At 42.0% G+C, this 22,083-nt stretch overlaps 1 protein-coding gene across 1 annotated transcript in view; it reads right to left on the bottom strand.

Moving 5' to 3' along the window:
• Window positions 1-22,083, bottom strand: part of DIP2C (disco interacting protein 2 homolog C) — a 209,875-nt gene that overhangs the window by 104,529 nt on the left and 83,263 nt on the right. The window contains exons 9-10 of the mRNA XM_021690907.1: window positions 16,305-16,396; window positions 10,223-10,333 (exon numbers count right to left, since the gene is read on the bottom strand). Of these exons, the coding sequence (XP_021546582.1) occupies window positions 10,223-10,333; window positions 16,305-16,396 (203 nt within the window). The remainder of the gene's footprint in view (window positions 1-10,222; window positions 10,334-16,304; window positions 16,397-22,083) is intronic.

The raw sequence follows: 22,083 nt of genomic DNA, 5'->3' as shown, positions 1-22,083 counted from the left end.
ACAGGAAGATGCTTCACCAACTGAGCCACCCAGGCGCCCCTAAAAATAAGTTTTCTGAGACACGAATGTCACGTTCTGAAGTCACAGAGCCTGAGGAATGATGCTCAGCTTCTGGCTTCAGTAAGACAAAATCATCTCCTGGTTGTTTTCCACAAGGAAATGGTCTGGTGGAGAGAGAAGGACCTCAGCATTTTCTTCTGAGAAGGATCTTCAGGTTCCGTGGTGCAGGCTGATAATCCGAGGGTCTATCGTGGGTTGGAGAGCACGCCACCTGGAAGGTCACAGCCTAGCTGCCTGAGACAAGTCCCCGCAGGACCAATAAGGCACAGGTGAGACTCCACTCCCCTGCTCACACCTGGGCCAGCAGAGCTCCTTCTCGGGTGCACGCACCTGCATGGACCCTCACTGAACCACCAGAGCTGCTGCTAAAGGTTCTCCTCAGCAAAGGGGGCTGAGCTATGGTCAGCACAACTCATGACAAAATACCTCCCTTCCCAGGGATTATTACTGCAGGAACTTCCTACTCACACAATTAAAAAGGCTTCCACTACAATTAAAATGAACAGACTACACATCTGTCAAACAGTCAAAGGATACTCAGCCTTGTTATTTCAAAGCATCGAGAAGCAGAAAGAGCAGAGGATGATGCATGTTTGTATCAGTAGTATTTGAAACGATGTGCCTAGGTTGTCCAGTGGCAGAAAGAGCAGAGGCACGTGTCTCCCTGCTCAAATGGTCTCCTGGCTAAAGACTTCCAGGTTATCACTTTGATGCTACCGACTACAGACCTCAGAGGGCGTTGAGCCTTGAATTAAGGTCACTAGCCCTTTGCATTTCCGTGGGCCTCAACCCACTGAATTTAACATCAAGAGAAGAGGAGCATTGTATGTCCCCCGAGGTGGTTTTCAGGTTAACTGTCATAGAATTAACCTTGGCACCAAGGAGTCACCTAGAAGAACGTGGCTATCCATTCAATCCCCAAACCCTTCCGCATTTCTCGATTGCGAAGATCACAAGACTCAGGTCTTGATGAAGACTTTGTGGGGTGTCTACCTCACACCTGGAGTGCTGGCAGCAAACACTTGCAGGAATCGGGCCACTGGAGGAGGCTCTGAGGTCAGGGGTGGCAGGATGCCCCCGACTTCCAGGGTCACCAGCTGCCCCGCCTGACACTGACGCATGCCCGAGAGGTCAAGTATGCAACTCCTGAGTTTTGGAACCAGGAAACCAAAACAGCAACCATCCCCCTTCATTTTCTAAGGGAACCCCACATTCTCTCCTTCCATTCCAAGGAGCGGAGTTTCAAATGTACACACGCACCCTCAACAGACCCAGAGGCATCCCCGAGGCACTGGAAGGTGAATGACCCCGTTGAGTATCAGAGTAGCCACAAAGACAGCTGGAAAATTCTCCAGAAACTCTGAGCCTGGGCACATGTAAACCATGATATTTTGTGCATGACAATGTGCCGAATGAAGGCTAGATCAATCCAGTGCAGAGTTCAAGGGCATAATATAGAACATAACCAGTGACGGTGGGTACCACACCTCATGGCCGTCAGCTCCACCTCCTTCAGTGACATCGGACCATCTGTCTTCAGGGACCATCAATGTCCACCCTAGTAAAGTCTCCTCCCCTTGTCTCTTCCTGAAGTTTCTGTAGCTTTGCTTTACTATGGAACGTCATTCATGTGGACGAAAAAACACTGATATGTGGAATATGTACAATGTTTCTTATACTTGACTACACTATAACAGCAAGATTTAGAATTACATCTGGCAAATCATAGGTGAACAAGGGACTCCATTATGTCCAAACACCAAAACATAAGCAACAACCAACACCCTCTGAAATAAAAATTAAAAAAATCTATCATTTATCCAAATTTCTAGGATAACAACACTGAGGAATGAGATATTCAAATACTTAGTTAATGACAGATTACTAAGCTCAGTGTTCTTTTTTTAAAAAATCAAGGTATAATTGACATATAACATTCTATTAATTTCAAATGTAAAACAATGATTCAATATTTGTACATACTGCAAAATTATCACTACACAAGAAAAGTTAAGAACTTTAAAGATTTACTCTCTTGGCAACTTTCAAACGTGCACTACACTATCACTGTATATGGTCACCATGCTATACATTACATCCCCCTGACTTTTTATTCTATTTATAACTGGTAGTCTGTACATGTCCGTCTTCTTCAGCCATTTCACCCACCCCACAACCACCGCCACTGGCAACCACCAATCTCTTCTCTGTATCTGTGAGTTTTGTTTGTTCATTTGTTTTGTTTTTTAGATCCCATATTTAAGAGAAATCATAGGATGTTTGTCTTTCTCTGACTTATTTCACTTAGCATATCAAGGTCCCTCCATGTCATTGCAAATGGCAAGGTTTCATTCTTTTTTTATGGCTGAGTAATGTATGTATACACTACCTTTTCTTTTTCCATTCATCCATTGATAGACATTTAGGTTGTTTCCATATCTTGACTATTGTAAATAATGCTGCAATGAACATAGAGGTGTATATATTTGTTTGAATTAATGTTTTCATTTTTGTTTAGAAAAATACCTAGGGTAATCAATCGCTGGATTGTATGGTAGTTCTATTTTTAATTTTTTGAGGAACCTTCATACTATTTTCCACAGTGGCTGCACCAGTTTGCGTTCCCACCAACGGTGCACAAGGGTTCCCTCTTCTCTGCATCCTTGCTAATACTTGCTATCTCTTGTCTTTTTAATATTAGCCATTTTAAAAGGTATGAAGTGATATCTCATTGTGGTTTTTTTATAAAGGTTTTATTTATTTATTTGATAGAGAGAGAGAGTGAGCACAAGCAGGGGGAGCGGTAGGCAGAGGGAGCAGCAGGCAGAGGGAGAGGGAGAAGCAGGCTCCCTGCAGAGCAGGGAGCCCGATGTGGGGCTTGATCCCAGAACGCTGGGATCATGACCTGAACCCAAGGCAGATGCTTAACTGAGTGAGCCATCCAGGCGCCCCCTCATTGTGATTTTAATTTACATTTCCATGATGATTAGTGATGTTGAGCATCTTTGTGCCTATTGGTCATCTGTGTGTCTCCTTTGGAAAAATATTCAGATATTTTCCCTATTTTTTAATTGGATTATGTCTTTTGCTATTGAGTGGTATGAATTTTACATATATTTTGGATATTATCCCTTATCAGATACACAGTTTGCAAGCATTTTCTCCCATTCAGTAGGAATGGACTCTTGCCTTTTCATTGTGGTGACAGTTTCCTTTGCTGTGCAGAAGCTTTTTAGTTTGATGTCGTTCCACATGTTTGTTTTTGCTTCTGTTGCCTTTGCCTTTGGCGTCAGATCCAAAAGATCATCACCAAGACTGACGTCAAGGAGCTTACTTGGAGCCTATGTTTTCTTCTAGGAGTTTATGGTTTCAGGTCTTACACTCAAGTCTTTAATCCATTTTGAGTTAATTTTTGTGTTCTGGGTAAGATAGGGGTCTAGTTTCATTCTTTTGCATGTGGCTGTCCAACTTCCCCAGTGTCATTTATTAAAGAGACTGTTCTTTTCCCGTTGTGTATTCTTGGATCTTTTGTCCTAAATTAATTGGTGATATATGTGTAGGTTTATTTCTGGGCTATTATATTCTACTGATCTGTGTGTCTGTTTTATGACAATACCGCACTGTTTTAATTACTATATGTAATGTAGTTTGAAACCAGGGAGCCAGGTGTCCTTAGCTTTGTTCTTCTTACTCAACATTGCTTTGGCTATTTGGGGTCTTCTGTGGTTCCATATAAATTTTTGGAATGTTTGTTCTATTTCTGTGAACAGTGCCATTGGAATTTTAATAGGGATTGCACTGAATCTGTAGATTGCTTTGGGTAATATGGACATTTTAACAGTACTATTTCTCCCAATCCATAAGCATGGACTATCTTTCCATTTATTTGTGTCTTTGTCAATTTCTTTCATCAATGTCTTATGATTTTCAGAGTATAGGTCTTTCATCTCTTTAGTTAAATTTATTCCTAGTTATTTTATTTTATTTTATTTTTGGATATAAGTATTAATGGGATTGTTTTCTTAATTTCTCTGATTGTTCATCATTATTGTATAGAAATGCAATCAATTTTATATGTTTATTTTTTGCCCTACAACTTTACTCAATTCACTGAATAATTTGAATAGTTTTTTGTAGAGGCTTTAGGGTTTTCTAAATATCAAATGTCATCCTCAAATAGAGAGAGTTTTACCTCTTCCTTAACAATTTGGATGCCACTTACATCTTTTTTTTTTTTTAAGATTTTATTTATTTATTTGACATAGAGAGACACAGCGAGAGAGGAAACACAAGCAGGACGAGTGGGAGAGGGAGAAGCAGGCTTCCCGCCAAGCAGAGCGCCTGATGCGAGGCTCGATCCCAGGACTCTGGGACCATGACCTGGGCCGAAGGCAGACGCTTAACAACTGAGCCATCCAGGCGTCCCTACATTTTTTCTTGCCTAAATGCTCTGGCTAGGACTTCCAATACTATGTTGAATAGAAGTGACAAGAAGAAAAGTTTTCAGCTTTTCACAAATGAGTAAAAGGTTAGCTGTGGGCTTGTCCTATATGGCCTTTATTATTTTGAAGTATATTCCCTCTAGGCTCACTTTGCTGAGTTTTTTTTTAATAAAAAATGAATGTTGACAAATAGACATTTCTCTGAAGAAGACACACATATGGCCAACAGACACATGAAAAGATGCTCAACATCACTTATCATCAGGGAAATGCAAATCAAAACTATAATGAGATATCACCTCACACTTGTCAGAATGGCTAAAATAAAATACACAAGAAACAACAAGTGTTGGCAAGGATGTGGAGAAAGGGAAACCCTCTTGTACTATGGGAAGGAACGCAAACTGGTGCAGCCACACTGCAAAACAGTGTGGAGGTTCCTCCAAAAATTAAAAATAGAGCTACCCTACCATCCAGCAATTGCACTGGTAGATATTTACCCAAAGAATACAAAAATACTAATTCAAAGGGATACATGCACCCTGATGTTTAAAGCAGCATCATCTGCAAAAGCCAAATTATGGAAACAGCCCAGGTGTCCATCGAATGATGAATGGATAAATAAGATGTTGTGTATATATACAATGGAATATTACTCAGCCATCAAAAAGAATGAAATCTTGTCATATGCTGTCAATGACATGGATGAAACTAGAGAGTATTATGCTAAGTGAAATAAGTCAAAGAAAGACAAATACCATCTGATTTCAATCACACGTGGAATTTAAGAAACAAATGACCAAATGGGGGGAAAGAGGCAAACCAAGAAATGGACTCTTTTAACTGTAGAGAACAGACTGATGGTCACCAGAGGGGAGGGGGCTGGGGGTACAGGTGAGACAGGTGATGGGGATGAAGGAGTGCACTTGCTTTGATGAGCACCAGGTGTTGTATGGAACTGTTGAATCACTACACTGTATACCTGAAAGTAATATAACTCTGCATGTTAACTAGCAGGAATTTAAACAAAAACATAAAAAAATAAAATTTGAAAGTTGCCAATGCTTTTTCTGCATCTATGATCATATGACTAACTTTCATTTTGTCAATGTAGTGTATCACATTGACTGATTTGTGAGTGTTGGCCCATCCATGCATTCCTGAAATATATTCCACTATATAATGGAATATGATCCTTTTAATGTATTATTGAACTCTGTTTGCTAATATTTTGTTGAGGGTTTTTGCATCTATGCTCATCAGGGATATTGGCCTGTAATTTTATTTACTTACGGCATCCTTGTCTGGTACTGGTATCAGGGTAATGCTGCCCTGTAAGATGAGTTTGGAAGCTTCCCTTCCTCTCAATGTTTTGGAAGAGATGGAGAAGGGGAGGTATTAAATCTGTTTGAATGTTTGGTGGAATTCACCAGGGAAGCCATCTGGTCCTGGACTTCTGTTTGCTGGAGGTTTCTGATCAGAGTCAATCTCCTTACTACTAACCAGTATTCAGGTATTCTACTTCTTCATGATTCAGCCTTGGAAAGTGAATGTATATAGGGATTGGGGTTCAATTTTTGGCATATAGTTGTTCACAGTAGTCTCTTATAACCCTTTGTCTTTCTGTGGTGTTGGCTGTAACTTCTGTTTCATTTCTGATTATATTTGAGTCCTGTTCTCTTGTTTTCTGGCTGAGTCCACCTACAGGTGGATCAATCTTGTTTATCTTTTGAAAGAACCAACTTCTTAGTGTCATTAATTTTTCCCCCCTATATTCTTTATAGTATCTATTTCATTTATTCCCACAATGATCTTTGTTCCTTCCTTCTACTATCTCTGGGCTTCATTTGCTCTTTTTCCTTGAGGTTTAAAATTAGATTATTAGAGATTTTTATCATGGACTAATGTAGGCCTGTATCACTATGACCTTCCTTCTTAGAACCACTTCTGCTGAATTTAGATTTTATATGTTCTGTTTTTGTTTAACTTGATCTCAAGCTGTTTTTTCCTTTTCCTTTGATTTCCTCGTTGACTCACTGTTTGTTCAGTAGCATGTTGTTTAATCTCCACATATTTGTGAATTTTCCAGCTTTCTTCATGTAATGGATTTCTAGTTTCATACTGCTGTGGGTCAGAAAAGATGCTTGATATGATTTCACTCTTCTTAAATTTACTGAGACTTGCTTTGTGGCTTAACATGTGATCTATCCTGGAGGACATTCCAAACGCCCTTGAGAAGAATGCATATTCTGTTGCTTACGGATGGAATGTTCTACATAAATTAAGTCCATTGGTGTTAAGTGGGGTATCAAAGTCCCCTACTACTGCTGTATTGCATTTCTCTCTTTAGATCTATTAATATTTGCTTTATATATTTAGGTGCTCCTATGCTGGGTACATAAATGTTTTTACAAATTTTATGTCTTCTTTGTGGACTGATCCCTTTATCATTATGTAATCCCCTTCTTTGTCTCTTATTAACAGTCTTTGTTGTAAAGTCTATTTTGTCTGATGTAACTAACAGTCCCCAGACACAGCTCTTCCTCTTTCTTTTCATTTCCACTTCCATGGAATATCTCTCTGCATCCCTTCACTTTCAGCCTCTGTGTGTCCTTACATCTGAAGTGAGCCTCTTGGAGGCAGCATATAGATTGCTCTTGTTTTTTTCCCATTGACTCACTCTTGGTCTCTTGGTTAGAGAATGTAGTCCTTCTACATTTGAAGTATTGATAAGCAGATACTTATTGCCATTTTGTTAATTATTTTCTGGCTTTTTTTCAGTAGGGCCTCTCTGTTCCTTTCTTCCTCTCTTTGTCCTTTGTGATTTGATGACTTCCTTTAGTGTTACACTTCGATTCCTTTCCCTTTATATTTTGTGTCTCTACTGGAGGTATTCGGTTTTTGGTCACCATAAGGTTCACATATAACAGCCTATATACACACGCACACATATTTAATTGTGTGTGTGTGTGTGTGTGTGTGTGTATCTCAGTCTATTTTAATCTGATAGCAACAAGTTTGAACATACTCTAAAACTGAGTTTACCTGCCCTCCCCATATTTAATGTTTTGATATTACACTTACATCTTTTTACTTTGTGTATCCCTTAACTAAGTATTGTGGTTTTCATGATTTTTACTACTTTTGTCTTTTTAACCTTCATTCTAGTTTTAGTTTTATTAAGTAATTAATCCATTACCTTTACTCTACATTGACCTTTACCAGTAAGATTTATACTCTCATTTATTTCCTTGTTACTAATCAATGCCCTCTCTCTTCAGCTTAAAGAAGTCCCTTAAACATTTCTCATAGGGCCTGTTTAGTGGTGACGAACTCCTTCAGGTTTTGCTTGTCTGGAAAACTATCCCTCCTTCAATTCTGACTGACAGCCTTGCTGGGCAGAGTAGCCTTGGTTGTAGGTTTTCTTTTCAGGACTTTGAATATATCCTGCTGCTCTCTTCTGGCCCTCAAGGTTTCTGCTGAAAAATCTGTTGAGAGTCTTAGTAGTTTCCTTGTATGTAACAAGCTGTTTTTCTCCTGCTGCTTTTACGATTCTCTCATTAACGTTTGACACTTTAATTATAATGTGTCTTGCTGTGAATTTTTTGGATTCATCTTACTGTCAGCTCTCCAGGCTCCCTGGACCTGGATATCTGTTTCTTTCCCTAGGTTAGGGATGTTTCTGCTATTATTTCTTCAATTACATTTTCTGCCCTTTTCTCTCTTTCCCCTCCTTCTGAGACTCCCTAATGTGAATGCTGTTGCACTTGATATTGTTCCTCAAGCTATCTTAACTTAAAATAAATTGTTTTTGTTTCTTTTTGCTGCTCTGTGTGAGGTCTACTGTCCTGTCTTCTTGAGAGCTGATGCTTTCTTCTGCTTCATCTATGGGAACTTTCCAGGGCATTCTTCAGTTCAGTTATGTTATTCTTAAGTTCTGGGACTTCTGTCTGGTATTTCCTTCTGTTTGCCATCTCCTTGTTGAAGTTCTCACTGTGTTCATCCGTTCTTCTCCGGAGTTCAGTGAGTGTCTTTATGACCATGACTTTGAACTACTTATCAGGTAAATTACTTAGCTCCATTTCATTAAGGTTTTATCTTGTTCTTTTTTCTGGAACAAAGTCCTCTGTGTCTTTGTTTTGTTTGACTCTCTGTATTAAGTGCAGCAGCCACCTCTCCCAGTCTGGAAGGAGTGGCCCGTGTAAGCGATGAATCTTCTCATGCACTCTTGCCCTTGGATGTCTCTTGAACTTTTCTGATTGTCTAAGCAGCCAGATTTATTCCTGATATGTTCCCATTGCTGAGGCTGTGCCAAGACCCATCCATGTTCCAAAGGGAGGAATCCTGTTGAGCATCCAGTTTCAGGCTGACTGGAAGCCAGGCTCTCAGGCAGCAGCTTTTAATGTATGCAAATATATACAGTCCTGTGGGACCACACTCATAAACCCTGCTTGCCTCTGGACCAGGACGTCTGGAGGGGTCTCCCGGGCTATGGTTGCAAACATCAGGGCTCCAGATGCATGTGTAGCTCCTTTCTGGGAGATGCCAATGAGCTGTAGCAAGGTCAAGGGAGAGTGCGAAGTTGTCCCCCATCTGTGTTCCCTGAGAGTGCCTCCATAGTCTCCAAATCTGTGGCAAACCTGAAAATGGCACCTCAGGCTGCAGCCCCAGGACAAGTAAATAGCCCTTTATCACAGACAGACTGGGCACGTGCATCAGTGTGCTGTCTGTGCAGTGCCCTGGGGTGGCCATCTGTCAGGAACTCTCTGTCCAGGTGATACAGTCCTGTGGGGCCCAGGTATGCAAGCCCCCAGAGCTGGGCAAGGCTGTGGGACGGTGTGGGGCTGCAGCTCACCCACTGGCTTTAGGGCAGTATCAAGGGAGAAGCAGAGGCAACAACGGAGCAGGTCTGTGCCGTCCCCAGACACAGTCCCAATCCTGTCCCTCTGGCATATGCTCTAAGATTAGCAAATGGATCTTCTTCACACATAGTGTGATCACTTCTCAAACCGCTCCTTCTGCACAGGGCCCTGGGACAAGTGAGTTGAGCGTGAGCTCCATGTGTGTGCCAGACACAAGCCCCGACATTTCCAAAGGCAGGTGTTTTGGGGGCTCATCTCCCTGGTGCAGGCTCCAGGGATTGGAACGCCTGACTTCAGCATGAACCCCTCACTTCGGGAGAGGGCTCCAAATTTGTGAGATCCCTCCCACGTGTGGGTCACAGTGCAGGGGTGGGGCGTTCGGTGAGACAGCATCTCTGCCTCTCCTACCTCCCTCACTTTACGCGAAGGAGCTAATCAGCTAGTTTTTGGGTCTTTTTTTAGAGGGAGTTTTTCATATGGAGCTGTAGATGTGGAGTGACCGGGGGAAGAGGTGAGCTCTGCATCTTCCTGCACCACCGTCTTGCACAGCCCGCATCAGCGCTCTGTCACCATCGCCCAGAAGCTCCACCTCCGAGAAGCTGCCCATGCTAAATCCTGCCGCCGAGCTGGGCTTGCCAGGGACTGTTCCCTCTACTGACACAGCTGATGAAAACCCGCACAGAGCCTCAGAAATAACAAAAACATCTCTGTGCTTCTCGATCCACATCCTGCTGAGATGAAAAACCATTTAAAAAACAGCCACCCATGCATGCTGACCTCAAAACAGAATGTTCCACTGCAGCCGAGCCTGACACTCCCCCGGGGTGACAGGCTTGAACGTAACAACACACTCTTTACCTTTCTCGTGAGCGGGACTTCAATGGGCACGGGGACAACTTCGGCCAGCAGGCAGCCGTAGAAGGCCACCATCGAGGCAGCAGGGTCATTGTTGGGGAACACCAGCGCCACCTGCACGGACACAGAGCAGGGGGGATTAACCATCCAATTGATGCCACGGGCTCTCAGAAATACTGAAGAGGGCTGCAAACCACAGGGCTCATGCTCTAAGTAAGAACAGACATTGCAACAAAAATTAGGTGCGTGCTGGAAAATACATTTTAGTAAATACCATGTACTTTTCCTTTAATGTATGTGGAAGCCAAACACATTACTGACGGTCATCTAGAACATTGCCCCAGAATACAACCATCCCGATGGTTCGCGCATCGCCTTCCCTACTGTGCACCTTTACACACTGTGAACCATCACCGTGCACACACTGCCTCATTTCTCACCATTTTCATGGGCTCAGCAGGGGCTTCCCCATGCGTCCACGTGGCCTTCACCAGTGTGCCCCCCACGAGGGCAGGCTGACAGCAGGGGTGGGGGTGCGCGGACCACACAGGACTCTGTTCTGGTCCCTGGCCAGGATTAACCCCTCTGGGCCTTAATTTTCCTACCTGCGTCCTCATGTTGTGAGGAAGGTCACCTGAGAAGGTGTAAGAGCTCAGCGTGAGGCCTGGTGCACGGCACGCAGGCGTGAACGTTAGCCCGCCTGGCTGTCAGCCTCCTGCGCTGCCCTCACAGAGGAGGCTCCCGTGAACACCTGCTCCCCTTGTTCCACCCACTGACTTCCCACGCGGCCTCACGAGTGGAGGGCGCAGTGAGCACAGCGTTATCAAAGCCGGGTCACTTTAATCCCCATGGGTAGTGTGATTTTTAAAATATGCTGCTGATAGCCCTGAGCGTGTCTTAATGATGAACGACTTTTCTACAGGATGGCTCATAATGACTCTTCCTCGCATCAAGCACTTCATTCCCCTTGCCTATTTACCTGTGTTTCCACATGTGCCCTAAAATCGGGATGAATTTTAAATATAGCTGATAGCATTCTCTCTCACACTTGATGCAAAGACATGACATAATATCTGTTTTATTTTTATCGCCACCATTAATGTTTTATGCACATTTGTCAAAACTTTCCTTTATGTTGGCACCTAGTATTTCACGAATACGCTGTCCAGCGTAAGTGTGCATGGAGCTCATTCTAGTGCCTGCCATGCAGCTCATCTACTGTGGACCCAACTTGCTGTCCTGCCGCTGCAGCTCCTCAGGGAGCAGCCTTTCCTGTCGTCTCGTTCGGAAAGACTCCTTGCGACAAAGCGTAGCCGTCTTGTCTGCACTCCCCGTTCTGCTCTGCAGAACCCCGCTCCTGGGCCAACGCACGTCACTCCCGCACGCCGGTCCCGCGTCTGTGTTGCCGTCCCTCCCTGAAGACAACTGCTTGCTGTGTGTTCATAAGCACACAGGCCCCATGATTTAACGTGCACAGGTCACTTCTGCATCACCTCACTCAAGGACTTAACCAGTTTTTTCTTGAATAAGGTCCTAACTAGAAGTCATTATTTTTGCCATGAACAGCTGGATAAGATGTTCTATTTCAATATTTAAATAAGCAAATTGGCACAAAGGGATTCAGACAGCAGCTGGGAACAGAACCGGCCACATCTTAAATTTGGCTATGTTGGAAATTTAGCCACACAGCACAGCTGGCAGAAAAAAAATTAAGTTTGGGATTGAATGAAGGTTTCCTTTCTATATGGCATTCCTGCAATTGATTAAAATCGGCGAAATCAAAGATCAATAACCCTGTAAGGCCAGTAAAAGCCATTCTGCACTACTGATGAACTGTGTTTGAGAAACCCTGAGAAGCGACTTACTCTGTCCCAGCCAGAGGGCAGGCAACCATTAGCAGGACCTTCCAGAAGGAAAAAGACGGTTTCTTTGTATGTCTCTGAGGTCCATCATAGCCTCAGGTGTTCTGCCTTCAGCTGGCAGGCTGAGGCGACAGCAATGCTTTTAGATCTGGATCCGGCACAGCAACAACATTCATCAAGTAAGTGTTTGCAAGGCTTCCGCAGAAGACTCTGAGCTTCCATGCAAAACTGACGGTTGCACCTATGCATAGAGGACCAGATAAATATGGGCTCCTGGTCTTCCAGGAGCACCTGTCCGGGAGGCAGCGTCCTCACCAGGAGCAGAGAACCGAGAGCAACATGGTGACATTGCCAGGCCAGACCAGTCCTGTTCCCGGGACCCAGGGCTAGCTACCAGCCCAGCTCTGCGCAGACGAAGATCAACCTGACCTGGGATTTCAAATCCCCACAGCTGTGTCACTGTGGCTCATGCCCACGATGCTACATAAACCTTGCAGGGTTGTGCTAAATAGGAGGAAATGTTACTGCCAGTGTAAAGTACATAAAAGCAGAATATAATATTGTTCATTATTCTCTCTCAACAATATCAAAGTAACGGACTCGTTCTGATAAACCCACACAGCTCCCCTTCGCTTACTGCTCCATGTATTCCTCTGCGATTTCACTGGACCTAATCACCCACAGGGCACGGCAGCAGCCACGGATCAAGAGGCAGAAGCACAACCCAGCGTCTGCTGAGGTCTCATCTCCTTAAAGCGATTCCTCTTGCTCGGCCCGCGCTCGGCTCTCCCTGCATCCGGGGCGGCTGCGCAGACAGCTGGCTTGTCCTGTGTTTGCGCACCACACGCTCTCCCGCCCTGGCTCCTTCCCACACTCGCCTGCCGCCTGGCCGACAGCCCCTGACTTGCTTCTCCTCTCTGGGAAGACTTCTCAGGTCGCAGATGCTCCTCCCGAATGAAAAAGCTCGCTCTCTCCCCTTCCCAGACAGTCTGTCTCCAACTCTTACCACCTCTTTTGGGGACCTTTATCACTTTGCAATTTATAGAAAAGCTAATTATCAATAATGTGTCTATATACTTTTTAATACTGCAAGCTCCCTGAGGGCAGGCTTCATATGGGATGCATCTTTGTATCTTCCAAAGCTTTCACTACACCTCTCAAAACCCTATTCAGCTTAGGAATATAAATGCCTTTTATTTATTTTATTTATTTTATTTTTAAGATTTTATTTATTTGACAGAGAGAGACACAGTGAGAGAAGGAACACAAGCAGGGGGAGTGGGAGAGGGAGAAGCAGGCTTCCCGCCGAGCAGGGACCCCGATACGGGGACTCCATCCCAGGACCCATGACCTGAGCCGAAGGCAGACGCTTAACAACTGAGCCACCCAGGCGCCCCTATAAATGCCTTTTAAAAGCCCAAGGTAATTCCCCAAACTACGTTAATAAGGTCACCCATGTGAAAAATGTCTGTAAAGTTTTATGTCCAAGACTGAATATGCTCATTATTCTGGGGAAAATCATGTTTTATTCAAAACTCATTTTGAAAGAGAGTAAAAAATTCTGTTTATTGCAATAGAAGGTTACGATCAATTGACTACTATCGTCACGTATATTTAATAAAAGTACCTATATGCACGTGCCAGATGCTAAGCACATGAATACTGTTTAAGATAATTTAGAAAAGTAGTTCCCCTCACACAGTTCAAATCAGCCTTTGCCAAAAAACCTCCTTACACAGTTTATTCTATCAAAACTGTCCCCCCAAATTCCTCCTAACATCTTAGCTGAACAGAGGTGCTTTACTTTGTCCTTGTTGTTGTCAAGGAACTTCAAGAGTCTGGAGCCACGCTACACAAGAACTTTTAACAAAGTCACTGCACTAAGAGAACAAGACTATCCACCAAATCAGAGCTAAGGGAGATATCACATTACACAGGACTTTTTATTGTGGTGAATCTACATAAAGCTGAGTGTCTCGACTATTTCCAAGTGCACGGGGGCATTAAGGATATCCGTCCTGCTGTGCAGCCCTCACCATCCAGAACCAGCCCCAGAATTCTCATCTTCCTCAACTGAAGCCTCCAGCCCCCCAGCCCCTCCTTCAGCTCCCCCGGCCCCTCCCCTCAACCCCCAGGCCCCCCATCCCCCGGCCCCTCCTCCTCCCCTGACAGCCACCTCGCTTCTGTCTCCAGGATGTTAACTGCCCTAAGCACCTCCTATATCTGTTCTTTGTGGCTGCCTCATTTCACATAGCATAAAACCCTCAAGGCCCACCCACGGGTTAATGTGTGCCAGAATTTATTTTCTTTTTAAGACTGCTTGATATTCCTGTGCGTGTACACCACATTCTGTTTCTCCGTTCATCTGTCCGCGGACATTTGAGTTACTTCCCCCTTCTGGTTTTGTGAATAACGCTGCTCTGAATACTAGTGTAAAATATCTGTTCAAGCCCCTGCTTTCAATTCTTCTGGAAGGGAAGGGAAATCGTTGGATCAAGGGGTGATTCCGTGGTTAATTTCCAAGGACACCACCGTACTGTTTCCCAGTGGCTGCACCAGGGGACCTTCCTACCGGCAGTGCTGAGGTTCCAATTTCTTCATTCTTGCCACTGTAAGGGACGTGCTGAATCACCGGGGTTTTAACGTACTTGTCCCCGAATGAGCAGGCACACGGAGCATCTTTTCAGGTGCTTGCTGGCCACCTGCAACGCTTCTCTGGGGAAATGTCTATTCAAGTTCTCTGCCCATTGCTTCACCTCTTTTTTTTTTTTGGTTGTTGCTGAATTGTAGGAGTTTTGTTTACATATTCTGGATGCTAATCTCTTACCAGATACAGGATTTGTAGAAACGTTTTCTCCCATCCTGTGGCACACAGGAGTTATTCTGATAATATCCAATTTATGTTTTCATTTTTGTTGCCTGTGTTTTCAGTGTCATCTAAGAAATGACTGCCAAATTCTGTGTGAGTAAGCTTTCCCCCATGATTTATTCTAAGAGTTTTATAGTTTTTGCTCTTAGGTCTTTGATCCATTGTGAGTTAATTTTTTACTCGATGGTACAAAGGTTCCACTTTCTCCTTCTGCTTGTGGGTGCCCAGTTTCCCAGCACCATTCGTTGAAGAGACTGTCCTTTCCCTGTTTCACGTCCTAGCGCCCTTAATGAGAACCATTCCCCCACACACGCGAGGGTTTCTCTCTGGGCGCTCTTCTCCACCATCTGCATGTCTGTCTTTACGTCAGTACCGCACCGTGTTGGTGACTTGCTTTGTAAGTAAGCTTTACGATCAGGAAGTGGCAAGACCTATAACTGACATTTAAAAGCCAGAGGTCAAGCCTGTTCAATAAACAAGTGTCAAGAATCGCAGTCCACCACACAAGGACTGTGGCAATCTCTCAAAAAATTCCTCATAATGGGCCCATTTCTTTATAGTATCTTAAGTCCATTGCAGCTTGTGTTCTTGTTGGTTTGGTGCTCAGCACTGGTATTTTATGAAATTCAATTAGAGTTCTTTGGGCACAGGTAGGATAAATCAGTGTTGGGGTCTAAGGTACAAAACAGCCAATGGGGAGAAAGTGCAACATTCGCAAGCAAGAAAATGTGGTTCTAAGCCCAGCCCCACACCTGAATTGGGGTATAAAGCTGGACAAGGTTATTAACTGCTCTGGGTATAACACTGCAATTGAAATACTAATATCCACTCTGTGTAATTTATCAAGTAAGAATAAAAATTTGCTTATCAATGAAAGACAGTAGCCTCTGTCCAGAAATCTAACACGGGGAAAGGAATGGGACGAGCGGCGTGCTGCCGAGACGGTCCGGCTCACTGATGAACATAAGCAAAGTTTTACAATCACTGTCCTGCCTGCCCAGGTAGAGGACACGAGTATGTTTAAACTTAGCGACAACAGGACAGCGGCTGGGAGCACAGGCTCCGGGCTCTGACAGGAATGGACGTGAGCGCTGGCTGAGCCACTTACTGGTTACCTCGCCAGTCTGAGTGTCTTCATTGGTAACACATGAGAAGGACTCCAGCTGAGCTCAAGGAGTTGTTGTGAAGGTCAATGACATCTTGTGTAATTAATCCTAATCCACAGTTAATGTAATAAAGCCTGATTTAGTAGTATTAGCATTAGGAGACAATGAACTCTGGGACTTCCGACAGCAGGTGTCTTTGCTGTGCAGGACCGAGTATTTGCAGGTGTATTAATGTAAAGAGCACTTACCCGGTCTCCAGGTCGTACCATCGGTTCTTGCTTTGTACCTAATTTATGCAGAATGTTGTAAGCAACCTTCATACTTCTTGTCCACAGTTTGCCTATTAACAGGAATGACAGAGACACAAGTAAGTGGACACGTGCATTTTCAGTTATGTATCAATGTGCACATTAAACTAGAGAGAGTACTAGTTCATTTTAAGTCTTCAAGTTATCCTGAGTCCCTGGAATCAGGAAGGAAAATACGAGCCAGCAACTCTGATTCATAAAATCCGAGAAGCCTTAACACTGGAATAAGGTACTGATACAAACACTCTCCATATGCAAGTAGCCCCAGCAAAGTCACCGAAAATTTACCATCGCAGAAGCTGTAGGGGAAGGTTTCTAGGGAGTAAAGTAGGGCAGGGATCACAGCAAGAGTGCCTACTGCTGATTTTGAGTTATGCAAAATGACACATCTCCTCCGTTAGTAGGTCCTGCCTCACGTGACTGTAACGAATGCAAAAGACACTTAGGACACACTTTGTAGAGCCTGCCCCCTCCCTCCCCAAGATTCAAGATTTTTGAAGAGGAATGCTGGAAATTACAGATGGTACTAAGTATTCTGAGTTGAAGTTTTGAACTCCAGGAAAAAAAGGACCACAAAGCAGGATTAAAAGCAGGGTTTAAAAAAACCACCAGGGACACCTGGGTGGCTCAGTTGGTTAAGCGTCTGCCTTCAGCTCAGGTCATGATCCTGGGGTCCTGGGATTGAGCCCCAAGTCGGGCTCCCTGCTCCGTGGGGAGCCTATTTCTCCCTCTGCCTACTTCCCCTACTTGTGCTCTCTCTGTCAAAAAAATAAAAAAAAGTTTAAAAAAACACGGAAGAAAGAATGGCCAGCTTTGAAGAACCCACAACTTTCCCGTCCCTGCCCCCATCCCAGCGCTGGATACTCCCTCAATGCGACCCAGGCGGGGACACAGCCTGAGACGAAATAAAATGACTCTGAAATCTAACATGAGCTCTTAGCCACATAAAGGTCCTTCATGATGTGAGCTTCCAGGCATGTTCAGAAGCCAGCAAGGCGTGAGACGTTATGTTAATGTGTCATAACGACAGTTAGGAGCAACTTTAACTTTCCCATAAATAAAATCAGTGTTTTAATCTTTTTCCTATTTTAAATGTAAAAGCTAAATTAAGAAGATTTTTGTTGATAACATTTGTTTTGAATTAAAAAAAGTTGAATTTGTTTTATTTCACACTGGATTTTGCAGCAATCCAAATTAGGGTTATTACTATTTATCTACCACAAGATTTATCAACTTGTCTCCCCCTTAGCGATTAGGGGACACACAGAATGATTTATCTTGATTTCTCTAAGTCCTAGGGTATTCCTGGTTTATAGCATGTGTTCAACACATGTTTGTTTCATTTATGTCCTAGGGAATCTATAAAAAGCACAAAATTACACTATGTGCTTTGGCATTCTTCTTGAGCACTTAGAATAATTACCAGATATGAAGGTTTCGTCTGCCCTCTTCTCTAGCTCCTCCTCAACACTGCAGTCCTCAAGACTGGCTATCTTACTAGTATTTGGTACTTCGTTGGGTGATCATATATTTTCCATAAAAACAGTTACTAGCTAGGGGCACCTGCATGGCTCAGTTGGTTAAGCGTCCAACTCTTGATTTTGGCTCAGATCATGATCTCATGGGTCATGGGATCGGGCCCTGGGTTGGGTGCTGCACTCAGCAGGGAGTCAGCTGGGATTATCTCTCTCCCTCTCCCTTTGCCCCTCCCCTGACTCACCCTCACGGGTGCACTCGCGCTCTCTAAGATAAATAAATAAATCTTTTTTTAAAAAAGTCACTAGCTATTAGAAATGACTCAGTTCTAGAAATGAACTTAAATGACTCTTTCTTCTAAAGAAAACACAAATATTTTTGCCTTCAAATTTCTTTAATATAAACAATATCAGGGAATGATGGTTAAATAAACAATTATAATCAATTTATTGTAATTGTAAAACTCAATGCGCTGTACAGAACAAATCAGTTACACTCAAACGATTAGCACCATTATGTTTTGTTAAAGTTCCAACTTCATTCTCAGTTTGGAATATTAACTTTGATGCCATCGTACATTCATACAAAAGCCAGTTTACAACTAAGAGCTTGAAATGGGCAACACACTTTTGGCAAAATACTGGAAATATACTTGGTATTTTTCAAGGATAAAAATATAAAGTTGTTGATTTAAGTGAAAGGAGATAACAACGGTTCTTCACTGATTTATAAAGGAGGAAGAAAAAAATTCCCACCAAGAAAAGTTCCTGGGAAAGTGATCATTCAGAGCGGAATGACAGATAAAGTGTTTTCCTACGAGCAAATGCTAACAGACTTCATCACCACTAAATCGCACTTAAAAGAAACATTAAAGGGACTTCTTCAAGCTGAAAAGAAAGGGCACTAAATTAGTAACAAGAAAACACATAAACATATAAATCCCACCAGTGAAGGTAAATATATAGGAATGGTAGTGGACTCTATAAAGTTAGCATAAAGGTTAAAGAACAAAAGTAGTAAATAGGGATATACAAGATAAAAAAGATGTAAAATGTGAGAACATAAATGTGGGCAGGGGGAGTAAAAATGTACAGGTTTAGACTGTGCTTGAACATAAGTTGTTATGAACTTAAAATAGACTGTTATAAAAATAAGTTGTTATATGTAAGTGTCATGGAAACCACCAAGGAAACACCTCTGGCAGATCCACAAAATATAAAGAGAAAGAAATCTAAGGGTAACACTAAAAAAGTCGTCAAATCACAAAGGAAAAGAAAAAAAGAAACAGAGAGACCCTATTGAAAAACAACCAGAAAACAATTACCAAAATGGCAATAAGTACCTACTTATCAGGAATTACTTCAAATGTAGAAGGACTAAATTCTCTAAACAAAAGACATAGAGTGGATCAAAGGGGAAAAAACAAGAACAATCGATATGCTGCCTACAAGAGACTGATTTCAGATATAAGGACACACAGAGATGAAAGTGAAAGGATGTAGAAATATATTCCATGCAAATGGGAAAAAAAAAAGCTGGGGTAGCAATACTTATATCAGACAAAACACAGTTTATAACAAAGACTGTAATAAGAGACAAAGAAGGGAATTACATAACGATAAAGGGATCAGTCCACTAAGACGACATAACATTTGTAAATATTTATATACCCAACATAGGAGCACCTAAATACACAAATCAAATATTAATAGCCCTAAAGGGAGAAATTAACAGCAATACAATAATAGTCAGGAACTTTAATACCCCACTTATATCAATGGATAGATCATCCAGACAGAAAATCAGTAAGGAAACAGTAGCCTTGAACAATACATTAGACCAGATGGACTTAATTTATATAGAACATTCCATCCATAAGCAACAGAATGCACATTATTCTCAAGTGCACCTGGAACATTCTCCAGATCACACATTAGGCCTCAAAACAAGTCTCAATAAATTCAAGAAGACTGATATCATATCAAGTATCGTTTCTGACCCATAGTGGTAACAAACTAGAAATCAATTATAAGAAGGCTGGAAAATTCACAAATATGTAGAGATTAAACAACATGCTACTAAGCAACCAGTGGGTCAACAAAGAAATCAAAGAAGAAATTAAAAAAACACCTTTAGACAAATGAAAATACAACATATCAAAACCTACAATTTGCAGCAAAAGTAGATTTAAGATTGAAGTACTTGGCAATACAGACCTGCCTCAAGAAACAAGAAAAATCTCCAATAAACAACCTTACACCTAACCTTATACCTCAAGGTTGGTAGGAAGTAGGAAAAAAACAAATGAAATCCAAGTTAGTTAAAAGAAGGAAATAACAAAGATCAGAGCAGAGCCACATGAAATAGAGACTAGAAAGACAATAGAAAGACAACCATGAGGAATAGACATGAGGAACCACGAAGAAACATAAAATCTGAATAGAACGATTACTAGTAAGGAGATTTAATCAGTAATTAAAAACCTCCCTACAAATAGAAGTCCACAAACAGATGGCTTTCCTGGTGAATTCTAACAGTCAAAGATTTAATACCTATCCTCCTCAAACTCTTCAAAAAAAAAAAAAAAAGTGAGAGAAGGGAACGATTCCAAACTCATTTTATGAAGCCAGCATTACCCTGATACCAAAACCAGACAAGGACACCACAAAAGAAAAAAAAAAAACCCAAAAAACAAATAAACAAACAAACAAAAACCCAGGCCTAGGGTTTGTATTCTTGATGTATTCTTGATACATATAGATGCAAAATTCTTCAACAAAATACTAGCAAACTGAATTCAACAATACATTAAAAGGATCACATATCATGATCAAGTGGGATTTATTCCAGGGACACATGCATGGTCCAACATTGACAAATCAATCAACATGATACATCACGTTAACAAAATGAATAAAAATCCTATGTCCATACATGCAGAAAAAGCATTTAACAAAATTCAACATCTTTTTTGATGAGAAACTCTCAACAAAGTGAATATAGAGGGAACATACCTCAGTACAATAAAGCCCGTATATTACAAACCCACAGCTAATATACTCTGAAACCAGGAACAAGACAAGGATGCCCAATCTCACCACTTTTATTCAACATAGTATTGGAAGTCCTAGCCAGAGTAATTAGGCAAGAAAAAGACATAAAAGGTATCTATATTGGAAAGGAAAAAGTAAAACTGTCTCTCTTTGAGGATTATGTAATTTTATTTTATTTTTTTTTAAAGATTTTATTTATTTATTTGACAGAGAGAGACACAGCGAGAGAGGGAACACAAGCAGGGGGAGTGGGAGAGGGAGAAGCAGGCTTCCTGCCAAGCAGGGAGCCTGACGTGGGGCTCAATCCCAGGATCCTGGGATCATGACTTGAGCTGAAGGCAGACGCTTAACAACTGAGCCACCTAGGTGCCCCAGGATTACATAATTTTATATATAGAAAATCCTAAAGATGCCACCAAAACCAACCAAAACAAAACCAAAAAACCCACAACCAAACTGTTAGACCTAATCAATGAATTGAATAAAGCTGCAGAGTGCAAAATCAATATACAAAAATTGTATACAGTGAACTATCAGAGAAATTAAGAAAACATTTATAGTTGCATCAAAAAGAATAAAATAGCTAGGAATAATTTTAACCAAGGAGGGGAAAGACGTATACACTGAAAATGATATGACATTGATGAAAGAAGTTGAGGAAGACAGGAATAAATGTGAAGATATCCCATGCTCATGGACTGGGAGAAATAATATTGTTAAATGTCCATATTACCCAAAGCAATCTACAGATTCAGTGCCATCGATATAAAAATTTTTTCACAGAACTAGAACAAAGAATTTTAACATTTGTACAGAACCACAAAAGACCCCAAAAAGCCAAAACAATCTTGAGTAAGAACAGCAAAGTTCGGGGCACCCAGCTCCTTGATTTTAGACTATATTACAAAGCTAAGGTAATTAAAACAGTGTGGTATTGGCATTAAACAGACAGATGAGTGGAACAGAGAGCCCAGAAATAAACCCATTCTTATATGGTCAATTAAGGAGGGAAGAATACACAATGGGGGAAAAGGAGTCCCTTCAATAAAAATAAATGGTAGTGGGAAAACTGGACGCCACATGTACCAGAAGGAAACTAAACCACTATCTTACACCATACATAAAAATTAACTCAAAATGAATGAAAAACTTGAAGACTTGTAACCATAAAACTCCTAGAAGAAAACATA

This window comes from Neomonachus schauinslandi, chromosome 5 (genome assembly GCF_002201575.2).
Source record: "Neomonachus schauinslandi chromosome 5, ASM220157v2, whole genome shotgun sequence".
NCBI lineage: Eukaryota > Metazoa > Chordata > Mammalia > Carnivora > Phocidae > Neomonachus > Neomonachus schauinslandi.
The sequence above is the reverse complement of the archived record's forward strand: the minus strand, read 5'-3'. Positions and strand labels throughout refer to the sequence as shown.